Genomic DNA, 25,483 nt, shown 5'->3' on the forward strand with positions numbered 1-25,483 from the left:
GGGAGGCCTGACAGAGGGCAGGAGGCTGCAGCCTGAACCCAGAAAGAAATGGAACAGAACCAAGACAGGCAGAGGGAGGTGAGAAGCAGCCACACACGTTGAGGGCCTGCGTGCACACGCATGCACAGGTGCCACATGCATGCACGTGCACACACACAAATAATGGTAAAGAGGATTGCTAGTGTACAACGGATAGGGAGAAAGAAGAAAATGCCATGGGACAGAGTTAGAAAGGCGCTTTTGGGGCGGGGGACTGACTTTGACTGACTTTGTCTTCCAGCCTCTTTGTCCACTTTCTCTCTGGCTGGTGCCTAACACAACTGCTGTTTCCTGGAACACAGTGGGACACAGGCAATTTCCTTCCTGCCTTTTCTATGCTCGCCAAGAGTTCCGTAGGGTGTTCTGTGTTCTCTGATGCCTGAGTTGAGCACATGGGGCTCTACAGGGACTGGGTTATATCACTAAAGGTCTGGTGAGGCCTTGCCAGGATGGGGCTTACCCAGCAGTAATTTTCATAGGAACCCGATGAGGTAGTAAAGCAAAAGGAACATTAAGAATTACTGCTGAATTTTAAGGCTTGAGGGGGAGTATTCAAGGAGCCTAACTGGGGCGCATAAAAGTTGGTCATGGATGCTGTTATGTTTGAATTCTGTGCCATTGAGACAAATATTTCAGAATCAGTACCTCTTTGTTTGGACTAGTCACCAAAACAAATGTGCTAGTGGGAAAGGGGTGTGGGCATCTTCGCTCCGTCAGAGGGGAATCTTTCCCTGCCACTTCAGTTCCCCAGACATTTATCGTGGGTCAGAAGACACTGAGAGGCACGAAAGAAGCAGTGTACTTTTCATAGCAACAGGGCAGCAATTTGCTTGCTGAGCATGTAAGAAGTGCCAGGCGTGCTATGTACATTATCTCACACGGTCCCCACAATCACTCCGAGACACAGCATGGCTAAAAATTTGCCCAAATCACTTTGCTAGAAGGAGGCAAGTGGGGGGATCCAAAAAACCCTTTCACCTAAAGGACCGAGCAACTGTGGGAAGGAAAGAACTGTGGTTGCTTCATCAGCTAACTGCATAACCAACGGCACCGAGTGAGTGACTTCCTGGGCAGAGCCTGGGCTGTTACGGCACCCTGGGGACGAGCAGAGGGTGGGGTGGCCGGTCTTCCGGGTGCCTGGGATGGGAGGAAGAGGTGCACACATATTTGTTTAGCTGGTGTGTGTTGGCTTGTTCCCTGAGCACCTACAATGCACCAGGCATGAGGCTAAGTGCTGAGGACGGGGGACCCTCCTAGGACTTACGGTCTAGTGTAGGGGATAGACGGTAAACAGGTAAACAAGTAAATCAATAGGACAGTATCTTCAGATATTGATAAATGTTATGAAGAAAATTAAAGAGGATGCTACAGTCATTTTGGAAAACAGTTTGGTAATTTTTAAGAAGTTAATTATTATATGCCTGCCCATATGTTCTGCTCCTAGGTATTTACCCAAGTAGGTGCTCAATTATTCCCTGAATGAGTGAATGAATGAATGAATGAATCTATTCTGCATATCAGTTTCTTCGGGGGAAGGTACAAAGATAAAACTTGGCTGAGGCAGACAGGATTGGTGAGGGCCACGAAAAGTTTAAACTTAAATTCCACAAGCGTATTCACTAAAAATAGGGCCCCCCAAAGCCACGTGGAACATGCGTTGTGGGGGTCCATTTGTCCTTACATAGTCAGGACTGGGTCATGGAACTCTGGCTCCTTTGAGAATAGTTTCATTTTCCTTTGTCCCTTGGGGCAACCCCCCAACCCCCCTAGCTAGGTCTTGCGCCCCCTCTCTCGTGCCTCTAGCCCCAGCTGGTGGGGATGAAAGCACTGTCACTGTGTGAGCTGCAGGGACACTCCACAGACCCAGCCTTATGCTTCACCTGCCTCCGATCTGTCTTCGCCTCCTCACCTCACTCATTCCTTTACCTCTCAGTCTGGCCTGTATTTCCCTGGAGCTAAGCCGCTAAACGTCAGGATCCTAGAGCCAGACCTCCCCAGCCTCCAGCGCAACGTCATACAAACCAGTGATGTGACAATCCTTTTAACTTCTCTAAACCTCAATCATTTTACTGTAAATAAAGATAAGAAAGGAGCCTACACCGTGGGGTTGTCATGAACTTTTCCTGGGGATGGCTTTTCACACAATAACTACTGAATAAATGTCAGCTCCAATCCTAGGAGCTGTTTTGCATTGTCTGCTTACAAGGTGATCCCGGTGTTGTTATACACCTACGAGCTTGGATAAAATGCCTCTAGAGTCTGAGGTGGATGGGATTGTTTCTTAGAAGGAAGTTGATAAATAATAATAAAAGAATGATGTTGTAATACCCACACTTATTGAAGGATTACTCTTTTCTAGGTACTCTGATAATAATTAATTAACAATAATGAACTAATAACAATAACAATCGTAGTCAATCCTGATTTAGTGCTTGGTGTCTACCAGGCACTGTTTTAAATGCTTTTCATCATGTGTTAACAAATCCTAACACTTTAAGAAATACACTATTATTATCATCATTTTACAGATGAGAAAACTGAATCACAAGAGTCAAAGCAACCTGCCCAAGTTCAACCATGAGCTGGCGAAGCCAGGACTCAAACTCCTGTGGCTCTGGAATAGAGTTAGTCCCCTCTGCTCTCAGCCCCAAATCTACATCAACCCCGAATCTACATCAAACCGGATGTAGCCAGTTGGCTGGTTTCAAAGACTTCTCAGCTCTCAAAGTGGCAAATGTTGAGTTGCTGTCTCCTGGGCCAGAGGGCCGTGTCTCCAAATGTTGTTAAAGCCAGTGGGCCTGGCAGCCCTGCAAAAGTCCCCTCCCTTGTCCATCCAGAAAAATCCTTTCTTAGTAGCTGGAGAGAGTAGTGTCCTGATACACTCTCAGAACACTACCCACACTGTCCCCTGCAAGCATTGTCACAGGGTCCCATGTGCTTTCTCTCCTGGAAACGAGAACAGCGCTCAGAAGACCCCAAGGCGACCCTCAGCCAGGGGACTCTGAATGAAAGCTGGTGTACTCCATACGGAAGGTTTCTCTGGTGAAGGATGGGGCTGGGGAGAGGGTGGAGGTAGTGAGAATAATCGACCTTGTTTATTGGCAGGGGGAGGGCGGCCAACAGTGAGAAATGCCAGGCCTTCCTCAGGTGCTTTCATACATAAGTGGGGGGCAGACAGTGTTTCGATAGAATCTTTTTCTTCTCCAGTCTTCTTCCTTCTGGACACGGGTGTGTCCTCTAGGTTTTCCAACTATATGTTTCTGAAGCTTTTGGTAAGTAGACTCAAGTGAGCACCAGTCAGGAGGCCCCTCCCCTGTCGATAATACCCATATGATATGTGTATTGCCCCTCTTACTAAGTGGCAGGCACCGTTCTAGGCACTTTGCCCTGACAAGGACCTATCCGTGGCTAAACTTTAGTTAAGCTTCTCGGAGGCCTCTTCTCGACCGGACCTGGCCTTCTGTGCCCACCCTTCCTTCCTGGGCCTGCATAGCTCAGTCTTAGCAAGAATTCCTGCTAAGTCCGTTCAGCGGAATCCACCACCCTTGACATCTGATCCTCCTTCTTAACTGATTGAGTTCCCATCCCCCACGTTGATGTCTAAGTCCTTCGCCTGCCTTTAGGTAGAATCCTGTAGGATCGTTTAGCAAGAGCCTCCGTGTCTCCTCTTAGTATTTTCCATCCACTGACCCGTCACTTTGTGCCATGGCTCTAAATGCCCTCCTGTCCTTGCTGGATTCAGAGTTGAGCTTAATCTCTCTCCCCTGTTGCAGTACCCCTATTGCAAAAGTCCTGCGTAATTGCTTTCTCAAAAACATGAATTGGTTCATTTATCTCCCCACAAGGATCCTGTGAGGTGGGTGGCGGTAATGTCTCCACTTGAACACGGGAAGGAGGGAGGAAAGAAGGTGTCTTCAGGGAGGAGATAGCAGTGGTTGCCACCTCCGCTGTTTGCACCGGGACGTTCCCCCAAGTTTGCTCCTTGCAGGTGGTCCCATCAATCCACCTCCTGGGATAGTAACCAAGCAAGACAGCGCGCCCTTTGCGACACAAACCCTAGACGTTCTCCAGCCGCCCACGGCCACAGCCTGGGCGCCCCGGGGCTGGGAGCCTGCAGGAGGCGCCGTCTCCTAGCAACCGGGCCTCGGTCACAAGACCCGCCTCATGTGGACGCGAGCCCGGCTGGGATTGGCGCGGCCGCCGCGGGCAGGGCGGGGCCGGGCCAGTTCGTTTCCCGTGCGGCGAGCCCAGGAGCCCCCGCGGCTGTGGCGCCGGTACCCTCCGCCGGCGTCGGGATGGAGCTGCCCGCCGTGAACTTGAAGGTGGCGACGGGCGGGCGGGCGCGGGGTGGGGCGGGCCTCGCGGAGTGTGTTGGGCGTTTGGTTTTTTTGAAGGTGGATCTTAGAGGTGAGAGGAGCGAGACTTTGGGGAAAGAGGAGGGGGGAGGGAGAAGGGGAAGGCTCGCATCCAGGTGCGGAGGAGGTGAGCCGACGACCCCAGCAGGGAGAGGGGGAGAGGAAAAGGCCCCGCAGGGAGGGGAGAGGGCTGAGCCTTCCGGCGGGGAGGCGGCCCCGGGGGTGGCTTCGGCCTGAGCTCCCAAAATTGCCCTGGAGGAAGGGGAAGGCACGGCAGCCGGGCAGGGGCCCGAGGGACCTAAAATCAGGACACGCCCCGCCCACCGAGGGAGAGGGGCTGCACCTTTCACCTGGACTCCCAGCTCCGCCCTGGCAGCCTCTTCTGTTGGTAAATCAGGTTAAGAAAATCAGATGTTCCCAGACAAGTGGTTTTCCAACGTTTTTAAGCCCCCCGTCCGTATTTCATAAGAAACATGAACTCCTGCAGAAGCTGCTTAAAAGCAGAAAACCCCACCTTTGCGCTCTTAGGAAAGCACTGCTGAGCTTCCCAGTGTCTTCACTTCCTGAGCCCTATCCTCAGCTCCTTAGGGCGCCAGCAGCTGCTGCTTTTTCTCCCCGCCCACCCCCAGCTTGCTGTGCTTCTTGGCTGTTTGTGACCCGGGGCTGCAGCATTTCGCTTTGGTCTAGGAAGGTGTGAACCTTGGACCAAACCTGCCTTTTGGGTCTGGGTGCTGGCTCCTTTGAGACTCGTCCAGAAATGCCCTCTTACTCATGTGTGACAAAGCATTTAGCACACGTGGTGTCCAGTAGGAAAGGAGCCTGGAGAGAAATGAGTACAAAACAACACACCCTCCGTATTTGGATTATCAGATGTGGTCTGTGCTCTGATGCTCTGACTTCACCTAGGCAGATTTCCCTTACTCACACTTGATTGGACAAACCTCTCTGAACCCTGCAGTCAACACCGCAGGGGAGAGATGGCTGGAGCAAGGGCCTGGGTTTGAGTGTTTAAGCGTAGAAGAAACTTACATGAAGGCAACTAAGCTTTTTTGGTATCAATACTCACTCTGTCCAGGCAGTTGGGGGTGAATGCTGACTGCCTTTCCTCTGATTAGAGATTTGTCTAAAATAATTGCTAAGAATCAGGTGAGGGACAAGGCTGCAAGAATCGAGGGCAGAGAGCTTTTACTCATGGGGCATTTGTGGTGTGCCAGGCTTTAATCACAACAGCCTTCTGAGAAAGCTGATACTGTCATCATTTTACAGATGAGCAAGCTTCGGCTCAGGTCAGGGAAGTAACTTGCCAAAGTTCCACAGGGATTAAGTGGCAGAGTCAGGATTTGAACCCACCGGGGTCAGACTTCAAAGCCATGTCCTTTCCTGGCCACCAGTTAGTTAGGGCTGGTTACTGCCTTGACAGTTTATGTCCACTGGAAGTGTGTAGTCTGTTTGGGGCTTTTTTTGAGCAACTTTATGGGCCAAGGAGAGCCACAGGTGTGCACTGTGCTGGCTTTCAGTGCCCAGAATGAAACAGCTGGTTCTTCCCTTGATTTGGGAAATGAGACCCATGTTTCCAAGGGTATCAGCTGCTACCAGTCACAGACTGTAAGTGCCAGGAGGCCCCAAGGGGCTAGGGTTGCCAGGTAGCATGCAAGACATACAGTTGAATTTGAATTTCAGATCGACAATGAATAGTTTTTTAAGATAAATATGTCTTTAAAATATTGGGACATACTGACAAGTTATTCATTATCTGAAATTTAAAATTAACTGGATATTCAGTATTTTTGTTGTTAAATCTGGTCACCCTATGGAGGGCAGCTGTTGACTCCGTAAGTCACTTAAGTAGGATGTTCTGAAGTCACAGCCCCTTGAGAGCTGGGGAACTTTACTCCATGATCCTGCACTCCCTCCCCACTCCCCAGATATTTCTTGGGCATCAACTGAATGCCTGCTTGTGCCCAGCCCAGCCAGAGTGGGCAATGGTGCCATCTGCCCCAGACCCTTTGCACAAGGGGCAGTCCCTAACCTATCCATGAGGCAAGTCCTGAGCTAGAGGAATGGCACTGCAACAAGCTTAGAAAGGCTTAGACTTGGAAACATGAAATCTTAAGAGAAAAGACCCTTGGGAGGAGGGTCCAGGGAGTAGCATAGCATTAGGGTTAAAAACTCAGGAAGCCAACTTCCTAATAGTAATGTGGACGGCCACGTATCGAGGCTGACACTGTATAGATAGTTTCACACACCCCTCCATCTCCCTCTCCTAGTAGATCCACACAACAACTCTCTAAAATGGGCATTATTGTCCTTACTTTACAGAAGAAAAAGCAACAGGTCCGAGAAGTCAGGTGACTTGCCCAAGGTCACACATCATGGAGCCAGGATCAGCTCCCCATATTTGGCTCCAGAGCCTGTGCAGTTAGCCACTGCCTGACTCTGCCTCCCATCCATGGCATTCCTGACCGGGGTCCCTTAGCTTCAGCCGCCCTCAGGGATTTCACTGCCTCACATAACAGGCCACTGACTGTTTGCCTAGGACTGGTGGGAATATATTCCATATATTGATCTGTGTGTTGACCTCAGGTCAGTTCACCACCTGTACGGGAAGTTCCATTTCTTCCCCTGCCACTACCCCATGGGCTCTCCAGTGGCAAACAAAGGGTCCAGCTCCTGGTCCACATGACCCCTTGGTTTCCCCTTAGCCTTCCCTTCTCCAGGTCAAACCTCCTCATTTCCATCCACCCTTCCCTTGCTCTTTTGGATCCTGACAGTAGCAGTAGGGCCAGAGCACAGCTCTTGGGGCCAGGCAGACCTGTATTCAAGGCCAGGCTTTGCTACTTATTAGCTGTGTAACCTTCAGCAGGTTTCTTAACCTCTCTGAGCATCAATTTCCTCACTGTAAAAAGATAAACCCAACCTTCTAGGGTGATAAGAGGAGGTTCCAGTGGTCCAGGAGGTGGTGTAGCATTACATGTTTATTAGTGTAGAAACCCAGACCAGATAGACTGATTCTAAGATTTGCATCTGGACTCTCTTGTTTATGTGTTACAATTTGTGCCAGTTACTTAATCTCTCACAGCTTCATTTCCTTCATAAGTAAAAGAGGGCTGATACTCTCCCCCATACTGTTGCAGGGATGGCGTGAGCCAAGCGTTCATTTGGGGCAATGTAGACATATGGCAGGCAGGTCCTCATCAGTAGCAGTAGCTGCTGTTAATGCTGTGACAGGACACCTGTTCCACCGAGTGCTGACAGTTATCCAGTGAATACACATGGTAACTGTCAGATGCCTGTCTCGCTGTGGTTGAGGCGCCCCCCTTGGGACATACGGGTTTAGGTATTGCCTCCATTTCACCGAGAAGGAACCTGGGGCTCAGACACAAAGGGACATGATTGCTGGACAAGAACCTAGGTCTCCCATCCCCGATCCAGCACCCTAGGACCCCTTGCTGCCTTGGCCCATTGGCCCTCCCTTCCTGGGCTTCTGACACATTGGACACTGTCTGGGAAAGCGCCAGACAGCCCTCTGGGCCAGGCACTATGTAGTCCAGGAGCTCAGGTCTCTGCTTCTGCCCTGCTGGGAAAGGTCGAGCTGCCCAGGCACATCCTCAGATCCTGGCCCCTTCCTCCCTCATTCTGTAACACGGTACCTAAAAGTCCAGTGTGTCCCCTTGGTTCCCGGAAACCTCCCCCAGAGTGGGCAGGCGGCTCTCTCTTGCTGAGATGAGTCACTGCTCCTCCTCCAGGCCTGTCAGGAAGGCCGGTTTGGCTCAGCTTCTGGTTGGAGCTTCCCTGGACATTGGGCCCCCCTGGCCATGAGTGGGTGTGCCCCCCAGTACAAAGATGGGAAACGGAGCTTCCCATGTGTTTCTTTTCCCAGGGGCTTAAGCGCAATGATCAAAAGGTGCTACGTTTCCTAAATAATTATAAAACAAAAGCGATGTCATGGAGGGGACTTCATGTCTTTTGAAAACCTGAAGTGTTTCCAGGTATTACTCTTTTCTTCTCACAAGAGAGGGCATCGTTTTGGACCTCAGCCAGGTGCTCAGTCCACGTTACAGGCCTTTCTGGCTCTAGGAAGAGACTTTATCGCACACGTTATACACGGTGGTGTCCCCATAGGCTTCCCTGTGGATCAGCTGCCCTCCCAAGCGGCCCCCTTTCATCTTACAGTAGTAAAGCAGGTCGCTGCAGGGCCAGGAAGCTCCCATCTGTTAAAGACCTACTGTGTGCACAGTCTAGATGTGGACACCAAGGCACTTGGACGTGAGGACTGAACAGAAGCCAGCAGTGGGAAGGATTAGGTGTTGATTGTCAGGAGGAAGGTGGTGATGGGAGATGCTTCCCCTGTGCCTCCTTCCTTGGTGTCTTCCCTTAGTCTAAAAGCCAGGGCCACTGTGGCTGGTCACAGGTGGCCTTTTCAGGCCCCTACCCTCTGTGAGCAGGGTTTCTTGTTAGAGGGGACCATGGTTGGCTCTTAGGACAAAGGTCAGAATTCTCCAAACCCCCACCAGGCCCACTCTGCCCATCCTCCAGCTTCCTGTCCTGCCTCCACTATCTTCTTATCTTCTATTCCAGACACACTGGGTGCTTTTCAGTTTCCAGAATGTTCCATGCTCCCTTCTGCTACAGACCCTTCTGACTGAAACTACTCTTCTTTCTTCTGCCCCTAGTGAGCTCCCTGCTCACTGCTTCCATGTCCTCAGAGAAGCCTCCTGACCATCCCACTCCCCCACCCAACCGTCTTAGAGAATGAGGTTCCTTTCCCTTGGCTGTAACTTTCCTTCAGAATGGGCGTCTCCTCGGATCCCTCATTCCTAAGGTGATTGTCTGATTAGCGAGTGTCTGTGCTAGATAAAAGTTCTGGGCTGGCAGGGTGGCGCTACCTGTGCTCACTGTCAGATCCTCAGGGTCGGTGCCTGGCTACACTCTGCTTATTTAAGAAACTTAGCACCACTCTTTCGCTTCTCTTAAGCCTCGGGGAAAAGAAATCCATGGAAAGCTAGGCCTCCTGTGCCTCAGTTTCCCCATCTTTGTAATGGGGAGAGCACACACACCCGAGATCCAGAGAGGTCAGACAACGCTTGGCTAATGGTTGGGGTTGAATCCTGGCTCTGCCGCTGAACCAGCTGTATGACCACAGACAAGCGACTTACTTCTGAGCCTCAGTTTTCTCACCTATGAAATGAAACCTCAGAGGATTGTAAGGATTAAATGCATTCATACACAGAAAGTACGTAGGATGGTGCCCGACACATAGGAAGCGCTCAAAAACAAGTCGAGGTAGATGACCTCAAAGACTCCTTCTTGAGCCAGCCTTCTGCTTGCACAGACTCCGCCTTCTCAGTCTCAGGACCTCCGTGAAGCCCGGCACAGTGGTCATCACAGAACTGTTTGCCTGGCCTTCGAGTTTCTCTTGGGCTTTACAGCCAGACCCTTTTGGTTCACTCACACTGGGCACTGGGGGGAGGGTACCCCAGCCAACTGCTCCAGATTTCATCTCCCACCACGTGTGCAAAATGTCCAGGTTTGTTCATTTGTCGCGAGCCCAAGGCCCAGAGCATAAAGATCAGGAAGGAGCGCGATTCTGGAGCCAGACTTAGTTTCGATTCTAGTTTGGCCGCTTGCCGTCGGTGGAATCTTGATCACCTTGATGGACCTCTGAGCCTAGTTTTCTCATCTGTAAAATGGGAATGATAGTGGATCTGTTTCAGAGGCTGTTATGAGGCCCAGAGAAGGTCATGTGAGGTGTTTGGCACAGGGTCTGGCACACAGTAGGTGTGTAGTAACTTCTAGAAGTGCTTTTCCCTCCTCAGCCAGTCCCTCACTGCAGGTGGCAACCTCTCCTTCTGCCCTTGTCCTCTGGGCCTTGTGTGCTGCCCCCGTCCCAGGCTCTCAGCATCCCCCTCCCAGCTTGACCCCTCCATTCTTTGAGTAAACTCCAAGGGCCCCATGGACCGCGGGGCCCCACCAAAGCTGCTGCCCCACCCCCCGAAGTGTCAGTGCCCCACCCCCCTCCTCCTCAGGGCTCTGGCTTCTGCCTCCCCGCCTGCGTTTCCAGCACCCACTCTGGAACACCTTGCTCTCCTTCCCCTCTGCCTGGCCGACCCCTGCTTATCCTTCAGCACCAGCGCCTGACTTCCCTCCTCTGTTAGAAGCTGACAGCTGCCCTGCCCTCCACATAGCATCTGCTCTTTCCTGCCTCATTTGTTTTCCAAGCAGGGCCTTTTGATTACCAGGAGTTGAGACTAGTTCCAGTAAAGGAGACTGTTGTTTAAAGGACATTTGGGGCAGTAAAAAGGGTGGAAGGGGGTAGAAATCTAGAAAAAAGCCAGAGGGATTTCTTTTTCTTAACATAAGTCATACTGTGAAACTTCCTTGCAGAAAAGCCCCCACTGGCTTCCCTCAGTGCTTTTAGGTTCCTAGTAGGCAATGCACCTTCCCTTGCTCTTCCCCTCCTGCCATCTGGGCTGCTCCCCCGCCGCTCTGATGCACCAGGCACCCTCTCTGCCCCGCACAGCACCCAGTTGCTGTGTCCCAAGAAATCAGACTCCTTTGAGCCCCACCCCTGTTCTCTGATTCCGAATAGATTCCCAGGTTCCCCAGAGGAGCCTCCTGTCTCTGGAAGCAGGAAGGGGTATGGGTGCCAGCTGCGTGCCAAGGAGCAGTGAGGAGTGACGCGGCAGCTCCCCTGGCCCGTGCTTGTCCTCCCGCAGCCCTGGTTCACTCACTGTTGCTGGGGTTTCTTTTCAGCAGACTTTTGTGAAGCCCTCTTGGGTGCTAGGCAGGGGCTTCCTGTGTTTCCTGGATGCAAAAGCTCCCCCCCCACCATGGTGGTCGCATTTACAGATCTGCCTTTCCCCTTCCCCCCATTTTGTACCACAGGTGATCCTCCTGATTCACTGGCTGCTGACGACCTGGTGAGTGACTCAATGGGTGTCCAATTCATCTGAGTCCACGTGTCTCCAGCATCTTGCCCATGTCTATGGGGTCTTGTCCACTGTCTCCTGGCCAGTTCCAAAACTAAACAGCACTTTTGTTGAGAGCGTCCTCAGCAAGCTTCCAAGAATGGCAGAGGGTAGTTCCCAGAGGCCTTTGCCATCCATGCCTCGTAGGAGCTTCAAGCCCTCATCCTGGAGGAGGTGGCTGGCCCCGGGCAGTGCCCACAGCTTGGCTTCTCCAGACACTTCCCAAGTTGCTCTGGGGCTTAACCAACTCTGGTTCCTCCCCAAGGCCTTTGCATCTGGGATGTCTGTGTGTTGAAGCCAGGGGGCCGGCCTCACATACCAAGCTAGGTTCCCTGAGGCAGCTGCGGGTGGACATCAGATAGGATTCTGTGATCTTAGGTGAGTCCCTTCAACTCCCTGAGTCATCTTCTCCTCTCTAGAATGAGTGCATTACTGACCCGCCCACTTACCTAGTAAGGTCACTAGAAGGTGAAAGCTTGCCTTAGAAACTGTAATAGCCAGTAACATTTACTGAGAGGGTCCAGCTGCCATGCACAAGACTGAGCACCTTCTGTGGGTTAGACCAGCGGCTCAGCAAGTAAACGCACTATGAACCCAAGACATGGGGTGACTCGCACTTAGGGGTGGACCCTCCCTCTTGCAACACCCCTGCCCAGAGACGGCAGACTCAGGATTCAGACAAGACCCTGGTCAGGTCCTGGCGCTGCCAGGTTCCACCTGGGTCATCTTGAGCAGGTGACTCCTCTTCTCAAGGCCTTGGTTTTCATCTGTAAGATGGTTGTAAGGACGGCTCAGCTTCCAGAACTGTGATGGAGGAGTGCCCGTCAGATACTGCCCAGGGCCCACCCCAAGGGAGGCGCGAGGATTGCAGGACTGAGTTTCTTTATTACTGTCTATTTTAATGGTTGAGCTTCTGGGGAGATTTCTCCGCCAAACCAAGATTGGGGCCATCGAGCGCTCACGTGTGCATTTTGTAGACTTGAAGGGCAGTGCACATATAAATGGGTGTGAGTAGTGTTCACAGTGATAGTCATAGTTATTGGTCTTGGGAAGTAAGGTCAAAATACAGATTTCTCAGTCACACTCCCCAAGATTCTGAGTTGGTAAGTCTGGGCTGGGGCCGCAGCAGTTGCTTTCTTAAAACCAAAAACGAGATTACTTATTCAAAGACTACTGGGCCTAGTTACACTCTACACTTAACTCCTCTGCACATGTTTTCTGTATGGTGCACTTTAGAGTTTTTTATTCCAAATTTTAAATTTTATGAAGCACCCCACGCATGCCAGGGCGGTCTAGGCCCAGTGAATATCGTGGGTAAGAGCATGACCTCTGGAGCCAGACTGCCTGAGTTCCAATCCCAGCTCCACCACTTAGCAGCTGTGTGGCCTTAGGCAATTATTTGCCCTCTCTATGCCTCAGTTTCTTCATCTGTAAAAGGATAATAACAGTGCTTTTTTCCTAGAGTTGTTAACATAAATACACGAGTTAACTTAAAACCTTAGACCTGGGCCAGGTACTAGTTAGAGCTCTGTGTTAACTCCTACTTTCATAGGGTTGGCAAATAAGTAAGCATATTAGCAGCAAGATCCTAAAAAATAAAATGAGGTGGGCATTGTGTTAGAAAGTGACAAGGTAATATAGGCAGACCTCATTTTATTGCTCTTCCCTGTATTGTGCTTTGTAGATACTGTTTTTTGTTTTTTTTTTTTAACAAATTGAAGGTTGTGGCAACCCTGCATCCAGCAACTCTCTTGGCACCATTTTCCAATAGCATTTGCTCACTTCATGTCACTATTACATTTGAGTAATTCTTGGAAAGTTTCAACCTTTTTCATTGTTACTGTATTCGTTATGTGATCTGTGATCAGTGATCTTTGATGTTACTATTGAAATTGGGGATGCCATGCACCACACCCAGTAAGGCGGCAAACTTAGGGGTGTGTCTGACTGCACCACCGACCTGCCAACCCGCCGTCTCTCTCCCTCTGCTCAGGCCTCCCTATTCCCTGAGACACAACAGTATTGAAATTAGGCCCATTAGTAATCCGACTGTGGCCTCTAAGTGTTCAAGTGAAAGGAAGACTCCTGTATTTCTCGCTTTAAGTCAAAAGCTAGAAATAATTAAGGTAAGTGAGGAAGGCATATCGAAAGCCAAGATAGGCCAAAAGTCAGGTTTCTTGAACGGAACAGTTAGCCAAGTCGTGAACGCAAAGAAAAAGTTCTTGAAGAACATTAAAAATGGTACTTCAGTGAGCTCATGAATGATTAGAAAGCAAAACAGCCTTATTACAGATATGGAGACAGTTCAGTGTTCTGGAGAGAAGATCAAACCAGTAACAACATTCCCTTAAGCCAAAGCCTAATCCAGAGTAAGGCCCTGCCTTCAATTCTGTGAAGTGTGAAAGAGATGAGGAAGCTGCAGAAGAAAAGTTGGAAGCCAGCAGCGGCTGGTTCATGAGGTCTGGGAAAGAAGCGTCTCCATAACATACAAGTGGAAGATGAAAAGTGCTGACGGAGAAGCTGCAGCAGGTCACCCAGATCTACCGAGATGAAGGTGGCTGCCCTGAACAACAGATTTTCAATGTAGATGGAACAGCCTTCTGTTGGAAGAAGATGCCATCTAGGACTTCCATAGCTGGAGAGGAGAAGTCAATGCCTGGCTTCAAAGCTGCCCCAGACACTCTCGTTAGGGGTAATACAGTTGTGACTTTGAATTGCAGCCAGTGCTTACTGACCATTCTGAAAATTCTAAGGCTGTTAAGAATTATGGTAAATCTGCTCTGCTTGTGCTCTATCAACAGAACAACAAAGCCAGGATGACAGCACATCTACTTATAACATCGTTTACTGAATAGTGTAAGATCCCACAGAGACCTACTGCTCAGAAAAAAAGATTGTTTTCAAAATATTATTGCTCTTTGACAGTGCACCTGATCACCCAAGAGCTCTGGAGGAGATGGATGAGATTAATGTTTTCACGCCTGCTGACACAGCATCCATTCTGCGGCGCATGGATCAAGGAGTAATTTTAACTTTCAAGTCTTATTTCAGAAATTCATTTCATAAGGCTATATAGCTGCTACAGATCGTGACTCCTCTGATGGATCTGGTCAAGTAAATTGAAAACCTGGAAATGGCTCACCTTCCAGATGCCATTAAAGAATATTCGGGATTCACGGAAAGGGGTCAAAATATCAACATTAAGAGGAGTTTGGATGACTTTGAGGAGTTCAAGAACTCAAAAGAGGAAGTCACTGCAGATGGTAGTGGAGAGAGCCAGAGAACTAGATTCAAAAGTGAGCCTGGAGATGGGACTAAATTGCTGCAATCTTACGATGAAACTTTAATGTTGCTTCTTACAGATGAGCAAAGAAGGTGGCTTCTTGAGATGGGATCTCCTCCTAGTGAAGATGCTGTGTAGACTGCTGAGATGACCACAAAGGATTTAGAATATTCCATAAACTGAGTGGAGGAAGGAACAGCAGGGTTTGAGAGGATCGATTCTATTTCACAAGAAGTTCTGTGGGTAAAATGCTACCAAACAGCCTTGCGTGCTACAAGGAAATCGCTCATGAAAGGAGGAGCCTATCAATGTGGCGACTTCATTGCTTTGTTATTCTTAGAAATGGCCAAGACCACCCCAGCCTTCAGCACCCACCGCCCGATCAGTCAGCAGCTGCCAACATGGAGGCAAGACCCTCCACAAGCAAAAAGGTTATGACTCAGAAAATGGTCAGCACTCTTTAGCAATAAAATATTTATTAATTAAGGTATGTACATCTTTTTTTTAAGACAATGCTATTGTATACTTTATAGTGTAAACATGACTTTTATATTGACTGGGAAACCAAAAAATTTGACTCACTTTATTGTGGCATTCACTTTATTGTGGTGGTCTGGGACTGAACCCACAATATCTCTGAGATATGCCTGTACTTAAAATTGGTGGTCAGGGAAGGAGTTAACATTTGAGCTAAGACTTAAATGACAAATAGGGGCCGAGTGTTCAAGGTAGAAGAAAGAGCATGAGCAGTAGCTGTGAAGTAAAGGGGCGACTGTGTCACGGGCCAGATCCTGCAGGGCCCCTTCGGCCATGGGGAAGAGTGTATTTTATTCCAAGTGGAAAGGAAGACTTGAAGGATTTCCAGCAGGGCGACACCACTTGGTTTGCCTTACTGCCTGCTGTTTAGAGAATGGCCTGGAGGGGGCAGGAGAGGAATAGAGAGGTCAGTGGGCAGAGGCGGCCATAAATCCTGGCAGGAAAGGAAAGGTTGGGACCTGCATTTTGGCCAGCTGCAGGATCTCTTTGGGAACTAGAGCCAGTGAGATTTGCTGACATTCCTGGTACGCACCTGGGGAGGAGACCAGTGCCCAGTGGCCTGGCAGACTGTGGCCTTTTCTCAGAGGGGCACTGAGACCCGGGAACATGAGGGAGGTGACCTGCGGGAGGGGGTGGGTGCCTCAGGGCCTGTCACCCTGTGACTTGACTTGGGTGCCTCTTCCCACAGGGGCTGCATGGTGTTCTCGGGCCCCTATGTCTGGGCCAACTTCACTATCCTGGCCCTGGGCGTGTGGGCTGTTGCTCAGCGGGACTCCATTGACGCCGTCAGTATGGTGAGCTGGGGGCGACTGGGGAGCTGACTTCAGGGTGACCCATGACCCCCGCTCTGTCTTCACCTCGCCCATCCCAGTCTCCTCTTTCTTCCTCATGCGTATGTTTTCCATTTTCTAAAGCCTTGTCAATTAAATAAGCCCATTCAGGCTACCAGTCCAAATCTCCCCTAGCCTGGCCTGCTTCTCTGCTTGCCTGGCTCTGAGAGCCCAGAGCCTGCTCACTGTCTTCCCCAGGAAAGGCATGAGGTGGGGGCTACCAGTGGCCCCTCCCTGAGGACAGTGGAGCATGTACCCAATAACCCACCTTTAGTAGGGAGGCCCGGGAAGAGGGACCTGTACTACTTGGGAGTCAGAGTGGACACAGCCCTACAGGATCTCCCACGGGGGAGCTCCCAGCACCCCCGAGCCCCTCAGGGCAGTGAGCGCCCTGGATGACTGAGGAGGGATTTTCCCGGTGGTCGTGGTAGAGTGGGTGAACCTCCAGGGGACTTTCCATCTTGGAAGTTCTGGAACCCCTTCCTGCACCCCATCATGGCCTCAGGGTAACAGGAGAAGAGTGGTGGCTGGGGGCTCTGGTGGGGCCGGTGGGCTGGGTCCAGCCCTGGGCCCCCGAGTCCTGCTCCCTGCCTGGTAGTCCCCGGTCAGGAGCCTCAGGCACAGGGGCCGGCCTGTGCACTGATCTGATTTCCAGCAAGCCCCAGGGTGCAGCAGGGCACAGAGGAGCTTCTGCTCTGGGGTATCTGGCTGGAGACCATGCGGTGTGGTGGGCCACCAGTGTGTGCTTACCTCTGATGACAAGCGGGCCCTGGGCGGGGCCTGTCTTGCAGTTTCTGGGTGGCTTGGCGACCACCATCTTCTTGGACATCATCCACATCAGCATCTTCTACCCGCGGGACAGCCTCTCTGACACGGGGCGCTTCAGTGCCGGTATGGCCATCCTCAGCCTGCTGCTCAAGCCCTTCTCCTGCTGCCTCGTCTACCACATGTACCGGGAGCGCGGGGGTGAGCTGCTCTACACTGGTGAGGCCACCACCTCCGGCCAGCTTCCCACACCCCTCACGGGGCCAGGTGCTGGCAACTGCCACCTCCCACGTCTCCTCTGCCCGTGTCTTGCCTGACCCACAGCCCCTGCCCCATTGAGCCAACCTTGCCCCAACGAGGGCTCAAAGTACAGGGTGCAGCATGGCATAGGCTCTTAGCACCACACAAGGTGTGCCAGCTTCTGGTCTCTGCTGTAGGAGCCCAGTGGTCTGCTGACTGTCCCAGGCCCCTGCAGCCTTTTTGCTGGCACCAGGCTACAGGCAGAGTTGGGGGTGGCAGGCAGGTCACCCCTCAGCCTGGGCACGGATGCTGCTGGGGCTGTGATCCAGGTCCACAGCAGCTCTGGGCAATCTGTACTCTTGAGGCAACGGGGTACCTGCAGGCCCACCTTCTCCTCTTGGCTCCTGCCAGCCCTACCCCTAGAGCTCCCCTCTCCTGCCATGGGAGCCTGGGTGCCAGGGGAGCAGTGTTGCTGGCATGGACCATGGGAACCTTGGCCAAAGACAGCACTGGCCCACAGGTGCTTTCCCTGCTGACCGGCCCACTCCCCATAGGAGCTGTGCCCTCCCAACAGTGGCTGAACCGTTTTTCCTGCTCTCTCTGATACAAATTATTTCCTTTTATCTCTCTCTCCTGAGAGAGGTGGGGAGGCGGGCTGTGGTCATCTGCCTTTCCCTCCTGAGAAGAGGCCCAGAGTGGCCCACGACCCACCTTGGGGAGCAGCTGGGCCACGGGCAGGAGTGGCCTGGGGCTGCCCACCTGCCCAACCATCCTCAGCACTGCCCAGGTCTGTCCTGGTGTACAGGGAGCCAGCAGCGTTCCTCCCATTGGACAGATGAGAAAATTGAGGCCCAGAGCCTGCAAGACTTATTCAGGATCATAAGACAAATGTGCAGAGAAAAGATGGCAGTGAGGAATGTGGGCACTGAGAGCCCTTTGCCTGCTTTGCACCTGCCCCCAGCTCTCTGTCACTGTGCCCAGCTCTGGGCCTTCTGGGTACAGTAGCACAGCGTCTGTCTGCCTGGGGGAAGAGCTGGGGAGGAGCCTGTGGGCCCGGCCTGGGCATCAGAGTCAAACTGGGGACACGCAGAGCCAATGGCTAAGAGCACTAGCTTTGGGCACGTGCTCCTGTGTTTGAGTCCTTGTGTCCTCAGCTTCAAGCCCAGGCAAGTCATTTCACCTCTTTGACCCTCAGTTTTCTCATCTGTTAAGTGGAGGCAATAAAAATACCTGTTGTACAGGGTTTGGGGAGGATTGAGTGAAAAATGCATGCTAAAGGCTTATTGCCTGGGGCTGCTGCCACCCTCACTGTCCTGGGTGCCCAGATGCCCAGCTCTGGCCTTACTGGTGGGTGGTAGGTGAATCTTGGCTTAGACTCAGTAGAATATCCTGAGTCCTCACCCTTCATTTTTCTTCCCCTCCATCTCCCTTGCCCCCCAGGTTTTCTTGGATCTTCACAGGAGCGCAGTGCCTACCAGACGATTGACCCCCCAGAGGTACCCACAGACCCCTTTGCAAGCTCAGAGGGCAAGGGTCATGCCCCCTATGGGTACTGAAGCCAGCCCCACTTCAGCCGCACCCAGGGGCCAGTTTGACAAACTGCTGTGGAGGCCCAGGCTGCATCGCTTTCCTTGTGCCTTGGACATGTGTTAGAGGGGTTCCTGACCCCCTTTCTCAGACCTAACATGGCACGTGTCCTCCTGTTCCCCATCTCAGGGGCTTCGTGAATCAAGAACCTGAGAGGCCAGGAGCCCTGGGCACACCTGTGCCAAACTTCCTGAGGCCTCCCCTCCCTTCAGAGTACCCCACTGGTCCCAGGCTGGGATCCATGGCCTCCTTCCTCCCCTCCACCCTTAGCTGCTCAATGCAGGGTCAGGCCTCTGAGGGCCAGTGACACCCCCTGCCCCAGCCCCTGCCCCAGGCCTGGTTTGTTCATCTCCCCTCGCAAAAGCTCTGAGAGCTTTGCTCAGCCTGGGAGCCCTCTGGTGTGTGGGTGGGTCCCTGTGCTTCTTGTTGCCTGACGACCCCGGGGCTGGAGGCAGGAGTTTCTGCAGCACCTGAGACCCACCTCGGCCTCTACCGGCCCCTCTCAGAGCCATGCATTAAAGTTTGGGGAATTCTGTAGCTGGGTGTGTTTTGAGCCATGCTTAATCTCCCGGCTGCGCTGGGGTCCAGACCTGCCATTCCTGGGAATATTGCTCCTTGGAATCCCCAGGGAGCCTGGGCTTAGCTGCCCATTCTGCTGTGGCAGAAGGAAGCAGGGGCTCGGGACCAGCTGGGCCTGCTCTGCACTCAGCTCTGCCGGGGCGAGGCCCCAGCAGGGCGGGGGTGCTGTTCAGAATGTCAGGTGGGTGTCCATGTCACTGAACCAGGGTATTTGCTTGGATCCTGCTCTGCATGGCCATGTGGCCGTGGACAGCTCAACCTCTGACCACAGTGTCTTTGGAGAAGAGCTGATGTCTGCCCAGAGGATGATGTAAATGAAATACACAGGGCCTGACCCCTCTGAAGGGGTCCCTAAATGACAGCAAAGTTGTTAAGTGTGTTGGTCAGTAGGCAAGAGACATCCTCTTCCTGGCGGACCCTGTGTCTGGCCTCAGGGCTGACTGGAACTGACACCTGTTCAGGGTTCTGAAGGTCCCATGGCCAGGGCCCTAGCCCACTGACTACTGAACCGCAGGTGTCTGGGCTTTCCCAGGCCATCCTGGCTTGACTCCAGCATGAAGAGGTCAAGGCCATGGGCACAGCCCCCACCATCCTCCTGTATCCAACTCTCCAGAGAGGCTGAGAACCTGCCACTGCTGGACCAGAGCCTAGGGGTGCAGGAGTGAGCTCCAGTGCCTGCTGTCGGGGGACGGATGTTACGAGTCCTCTGTGAGGAGAGCGGAGCCCTGAAATAAGAGAACACAGGCCTTTGGGAAGGGTCTGGTGCTCTGGGGCCGGGGGAGGCTGGGTGGCTGCAGCTGTGGAAAGCAGAAACAGCCCTTCAGAAGGGGATATGCGAATACTCCATGATACATTCCTTCTATGGAACACTGTTCAGCAGTTCAAGTGAATAAACCAGACCTATTTCTATCAATGTTGCGATAAATGTCACAAAGCAGACTGCAGAGTGTACAATGAGAGTGTTAGTGTGAATTTAGGAACCTCACAGCAATGCCACATATCGTTCATGGGTGTATATACGGTAAAATACGAAGTGTGGACTGGAAGAACATGTCAAATTTGTGATTGTGGTGGCCTTGGGTAGGTGAGGGGTGTGGCCTTTGGGAATGAACCTAAAACTCATGTTCCGGTTCCCTTGTTTATATATACAGTTCCTGGCATTTGGGAGGCATGTGGTGCGTGTGTTCTTGCATCTCTGTCGTGAACATGTCAGATTCCAAGGGGAGTGAAAAGGGAGAGGTGCGGTAGGGGGATGGAGAATAGAGCCTGTGCCAAGCAGAGGGGGTAGTATATTCAGAGACCCTGTCCCTCATAGACCCAGACCCCCAAGTCTGATAGGATCTTGGGGGTAGGGGCAGAGGAAGGTCCCTGTCTTAGGTGGGGTTCCCCAGAAGCAGACCCTGAAATGAAGTGTGTGGCTTGGTACAAAGCAAGTGAGCTGGGCTTTCTTGGCCATTGGCCAAGGGGTTCTGGGGTTGGGGGGATGGTGACTTAAACTTCCAGGCTACCCTGGCTTCTTGACCGTGCAAAGTGGCTCCAGGACCCCAAGGGCCATCCTGTAAGGAGAGGGCCATCAGAGGTACATAGAAACTGAGGGGGCCACCAGGATGGCTGCCCCCTTTCCACACAGCAGGTCTCATAAGGAGAACTAATAAAATTCATTCAACAAGCAGTCTAGAGGTGATGGAAGCTAGGCGGTGTTCTAGGTGCTGGAGATACCAGAGCAGAGACAAAAAGCCCCTAATATCTGGAGATTTCCTTTCCCATGAGACGCTGAAGGCAGAGAGCAGCTTGTAGGAAGACCTAAGTGGGCATATGCCTGCCTGGCCTGCTTGGGAACATAGTCAGGAGGCCAGAGTAGCTGGAGCCGAGGGAGGGAAGAAGGACTGAGGTCAGGAAGGCAGCAGGCCCAGATGGTGCAGGGTTAGTAGGTCATTTTGAGGACTTCGTCCTTTCCTAAGGGAATGGGAGCCACTGGAGGGCCCTGGGCAGTGGGACGTGGTCTGACTTAGGTTCCGGAAGGACAGTGTTGGTGGCTCAGCCTGGGAGGTGGAGGTGGGGGGGCGGTGACAGGCGGTCGTGTTGAGCAGAACACTATGCACTGGTTATCAGTCCCAGGGGGGGACTCCTGGCACTTCTGCCCACTGCATCTTGGTATCTGAGGATCCAAGGAAAACAACATGGTCAAGCACCGGATGGATGATGTTTTAATCATGTCGAGAAGAGATAGCAAGACCAGCTTCAGCTGGGGGCGTCCATCCCTCATGGCTAGTGGTCTCTCCCAGTAGCTGTAACAGGGCGGTTTGCTTACTCTCAGCCCTCTTGTGCCACAGTGGAAGGGCACTGTCCCTGCCCCAAGGAGGACAGATACAGTAATGGCACACTGGCCAAGTGCCGTATGATGCACATGCTTCGCCAGAACAAAAGAGCAAGATGGAAGGCAAGAGGGGCAGTATTCCAGGCCTAAGGCTCACTGTTACGTAGGGAGGGGAGCTGAAAGACCGCATGCAGGAGCCTGCTGTTCCCAACAGGGCAGCTCTTGGATACGTTTTGAAAGCAGAGCAGCAGGATTTGCTCACAGACTGAATGTAGGAGAAAAAGAGAACTCTGATTGCAAGGCTTTGGGGCTGAACAGCTGGAGGCTGGAGCTCCCACTGACTGGGAGGGAGCCCAGATTCAAAGAAAGGCCAGAGCTCAGTCCTGACCGGCCACACTTGAAGTAGCAGGGCTTCCCACCAGACCTTCCCAGCACTGTGGTCTTTTAAAAAGGCCAGCTTCTGTGGGAACTTGGAAATAGTCTATGTTTTAGTCTATAGTGTCTGACATTCTAGAAACTGTCAACCACATGAGCCAATTCCTCTTGGATCTGGTCCCCTACTGGTGAAGGCTAAAGCCACTTGTCTAGTTTACAAATCCTGTATTTCTTGTTTTCACAAAACTCCAGATGAAGCCAGAGACATTGCCCTGGGGGGAAGTCGCTGTTGGCCCAAACTGGACCAGAGCCAGCCGCCTCAGGCCTGTCCTTACGGTCTCCAGAACAGTCGGGAAACCCCAAATCTCACAGCCTCCTTCCAAACCACTTGGTTAAATCCCAGGGGTACCTTGTGACTGGCTGTGTAAGAGACTGGACGGTCTCAGCCTCATGGTGCCTCCATTTCTACATCTATAAAAGGGGGGTAATAAAAGTGCCTGCTGAGAGATGAGTGAGGTCTGGAATGCACAACAAGGGTTTAATAAGTATTAGGCCTCATTACCTGTGTCATCATGTTAATTATTCAGAGGGAGGGAAGGGGCTACCAGAGCAGGGGAAGAAGAAGTTTTCTTCAACCCTCCTGGGGTCGCTGGCTGGGCCCTGAAATTTGAACTGACAAAGGTTGATGGGAGAAAAGGACGTGCATTTTATTGAATTCTTATTGGTCTATGGGAGCCTCACAAAAGAATGAAGACCTGACCAATTGACCAGCTCAGGAAGCTTTTATATCTTTTAGACAAATAACCGGCAACTTTGTGAAGAGCTGACAAGACAAAGGGGGTTTGGGCTAGGAGTAGTAAATGGTAGAGAATAACTAGGAAGATAAGGGCTAGTTAACAGGTCTGTTTATACAGATTTCCTGGCCGTAACTTCTCTGTCTCCGGTGATAAGAACTTCTTTCCTCCCAGTACAGGAGGGCACCTTTCACACAGGAGATGTATGACTTGTTTCAGGAAAGGAGGGCAGCGGTGGGGAGTGTCAGAGTGACTTTCCTGTTTCCATTTCCTCAAGTTCCTTTGGGTTCAGATATTTAAAATGCTGAGGTTTTGGAGGTAGCGTGTCCTGAACCCCATCACCAGTCTGTCACCACCCCTTCATGTATTCATTTATAATTAATTCTATAAACATTTACTGAATGTTTTCTACAAGTTTTCAAAAGATTGAAAAATTGTCAGACAATAAAAGAGGCTTTCCTCACTGGTAGCAGCAGAACTCCGAGCGTCTGGCTCTCCGGATCTCGGGGACTTGTGTTCACAGCTGCCCGTCGGGAGACTATCGGCAGAAATTCCAGAGTCAGTGGGTTGTTATAAAACATTATCATATGCAAGGCTGCAGGAGAGCCGAGCAGAGGCTGGAGTGGTGGCAGCGCTGAGGACAGAGGCCCAGAAGATGGCTGTGTGGGACGACTATGCAGAGAGGCCCAGAGGACAGCTGTGTGGACAGAGGGGCCCAGAGGATGGCTGTGTGGACAGACAGGCCCAGAGGATGGCTGCACAGGCTGAGAGGCTCAGAGGCAGAGACTGACTTGCTGCATGCAGACTCACTCTGAGTGAACGGGACTTTAGGGATGACCTGTCACCTGGGAATAAAGTTGGGAATAACCCTTTCACCCCCCCAAAAAAAACAAAAAAAAAAACAACCCCACACACATTATCATATAGGAGCTCTAAATTCAGAATTACAGATCTGAATTTGAAAGGAGCTTAGAGCTCCCCTAGCCCAGTGGTTTGAAAAATATTTTATTTCAAACTCTTGGTTCCAAAGAAATCATATCCAGTATATAAAACAGGGCTAATCCAATGAGGCCTCCCAGCACCACCGCTGCTCTAAGACAGGACCCCAGGGCACAACGTGAAAAACTGATGTCCTAGATCCTCTTTATTTTACAGCTCAGGACAGAGGCCCAGAAAGAGAAGACTTGGACAAGGGCACCCAGAGACTTCTGGATTTTAGAGCCAGGATGTGACAGTGTGAAGACTGGGATGCCAGGTAAAGATAAAAGAAAATAAATAGGACTCCTACAAATGAAAGACGCAGTGACTGAAATAAGAAATTAGAAATCAGTTAATTCATAAAATAGACACACTGGAAAAGAGAATCCGTAGCCTTGAAGACAAATTTGAAGGAATTACTCAGAATGCAGCAAAAAGAGCCAGGAGACGGTCATCCAAAGGACCAACTGCAGAGAAGTTTCCTAAAAAGAGACCCACCAAACTCCAAACTGAGGAAGCTAAGCAATCATCACACAGAATAAAGGAGACATGCACATTTATATCCTCACAGTGGAGCTCTGTTACTGTGCCTTCAGCACCTAGAACAGGGTTGGCACCCAGTAAAAAAGAATAGGTGCTTCATTCAGAAAAGGTGTGGGATGAATGGAAAAACGAAAACTGCAGAATCTCAAAGACAAACATTAAGATCTCCAAAGCAGCCAGGTAGAAAAGATAATGTTCTAAAAGGAATGACAATTACACTAGCAACTGATGCCTCAAAAGAAATCAGAGAACACAGAGGAACGATACCTTCAAAGTAGTGAGAAAAATCGTCAGCCTAAAATTAGGTCTAGCGATTTACGTTTCAGCAATCAGAGTGAAATAAAGACATATTCGGAGAAATGACAATAAAGTTGGTCACCAACAGACCTTTGATACAGAAACGTCTGAAGAATCTTTTTGTGGAAGTGGAAGAAGGAAATTTTTCCATAAGGAAGATCTGATGTACACAAAGGAAAGAGGGAACATGTGGCTTACTCAGTGTTCCAGACAATGATGTATTTAGGGAGGAGCTGACCAGACACAAAGTGCTATAAAGCCCTTTTTTGTCTGAAAGGAGGGTAAACACTGGATTAACTTTAGACTTTGTCAAATTAAGTATACGTATTAAAATGTCTTGGATAACCACTGCAAGAACAGAAATAGACTGTTATTTCCAAGCCAGCAGGAGATCTGAAGGCAGGAGGGAAGCCTTGATCAGTTCTAGAAAAGACAAAAGAAAAAGGAAACATGAAGTCTGACCATTAGCAAGCCCCAATATGAGATGGTTTATATAAATATGTCATAGTCATACATTTGCAGGTGATTTTTTAGATTTAGATTTTTCCAGCCATATTGTGTTTGAAAGACACATGTACAATATATGGACACAAGAGGGCTGAAAGCAAAAGGTTGAAAAAGTTAAACCAGGCGAATAACTACCCAACTAGAGCTGGTGTAGCTCTCTTAGTATCAGACCAAGAGGGCCTTAAAGCAAAAAGTATCACTAGAGACAAAAAAGGGCCAAGACATAAATAACAAAAGGGTCAATCCACCAGGTTTAGGAGATGTTAGACACATTGGCTTAAAGAAGTAATAATTAACCCCTTCTTCAAGAATTGCTTTAGAATTTAAAAGGCTCTTTGGCCTTTATTGGTTAAACTCTCATTGTCAACCCAATGAGATAGTAGAAGAGGTGTTACCACCCACTTTGACAGATGGGAAGCCTGAGGTTCTGAGAAGTTAGGAACTTGCCCAAGGTCACACAGCAGCAGAACCGATGTTGAGCCCCGGCCT

The 25,483-nt window shown here is 50.9% G+C and overlaps 1 protein-coding gene across 12 annotated transcripts; it reads left to right on the forward strand.

The window, feature by feature from the left end:
* Positions 1–4,221: 4,221 nt before the first annotated feature.
* On the forward strand, positions 4,222–24,705 carry AGTRAP (angiotensin II receptor associated protein). 12 transcript variants are annotated; one of them, XM_073233200.1, is made up of 6 exons: positions 4,222–4,361; positions 11,280–11,314; positions 15,871–15,976; positions 16,804–17,044; positions 18,458–18,513; positions 23,825–24,705. In XM_073233200.1, the coding sequence occupies exons 1-6, from the start codon at positions 4,335–4,337 to the stop codon at positions 23,942–23,944; spliced, it is 585 nt and encodes a 194-aa protein (XP_073089301.1). In that variant the 5' UTR covers positions 4,222–4,334; the 3' UTR covers positions 23,945–24,705. The 12 variants fall into 12 exon arrangements, with proteins under 12 accessions (XP_073089301.1, XP_073089304.1, XP_073089302.1 ...); XM_073233203.1 differs by having other exon boundaries at positions 4,224–4,361; positions 16,804–16,978; positions 23,825–24,699; XM_073233201.1 differs by having other exon boundaries at positions 4,226–4,361; positions 16,804–16,996; positions 23,825–24,680.
* Positions 24,706–25,483: the final 778 nt, after the last annotated feature.

This window comes from Manis javanica, chromosome 4, assembly GCF_040802235.1.
Source record: "Manis javanica isolate MJ-LG chromosome 4, MJ_LKY, whole genome shotgun sequence".
In the NCBI taxonomy this organism is placed as follows: domain Eukaryota; kingdom Metazoa; phylum Chordata; class Mammalia; order Pholidota; family Manidae; genus Manis; species Manis javanica.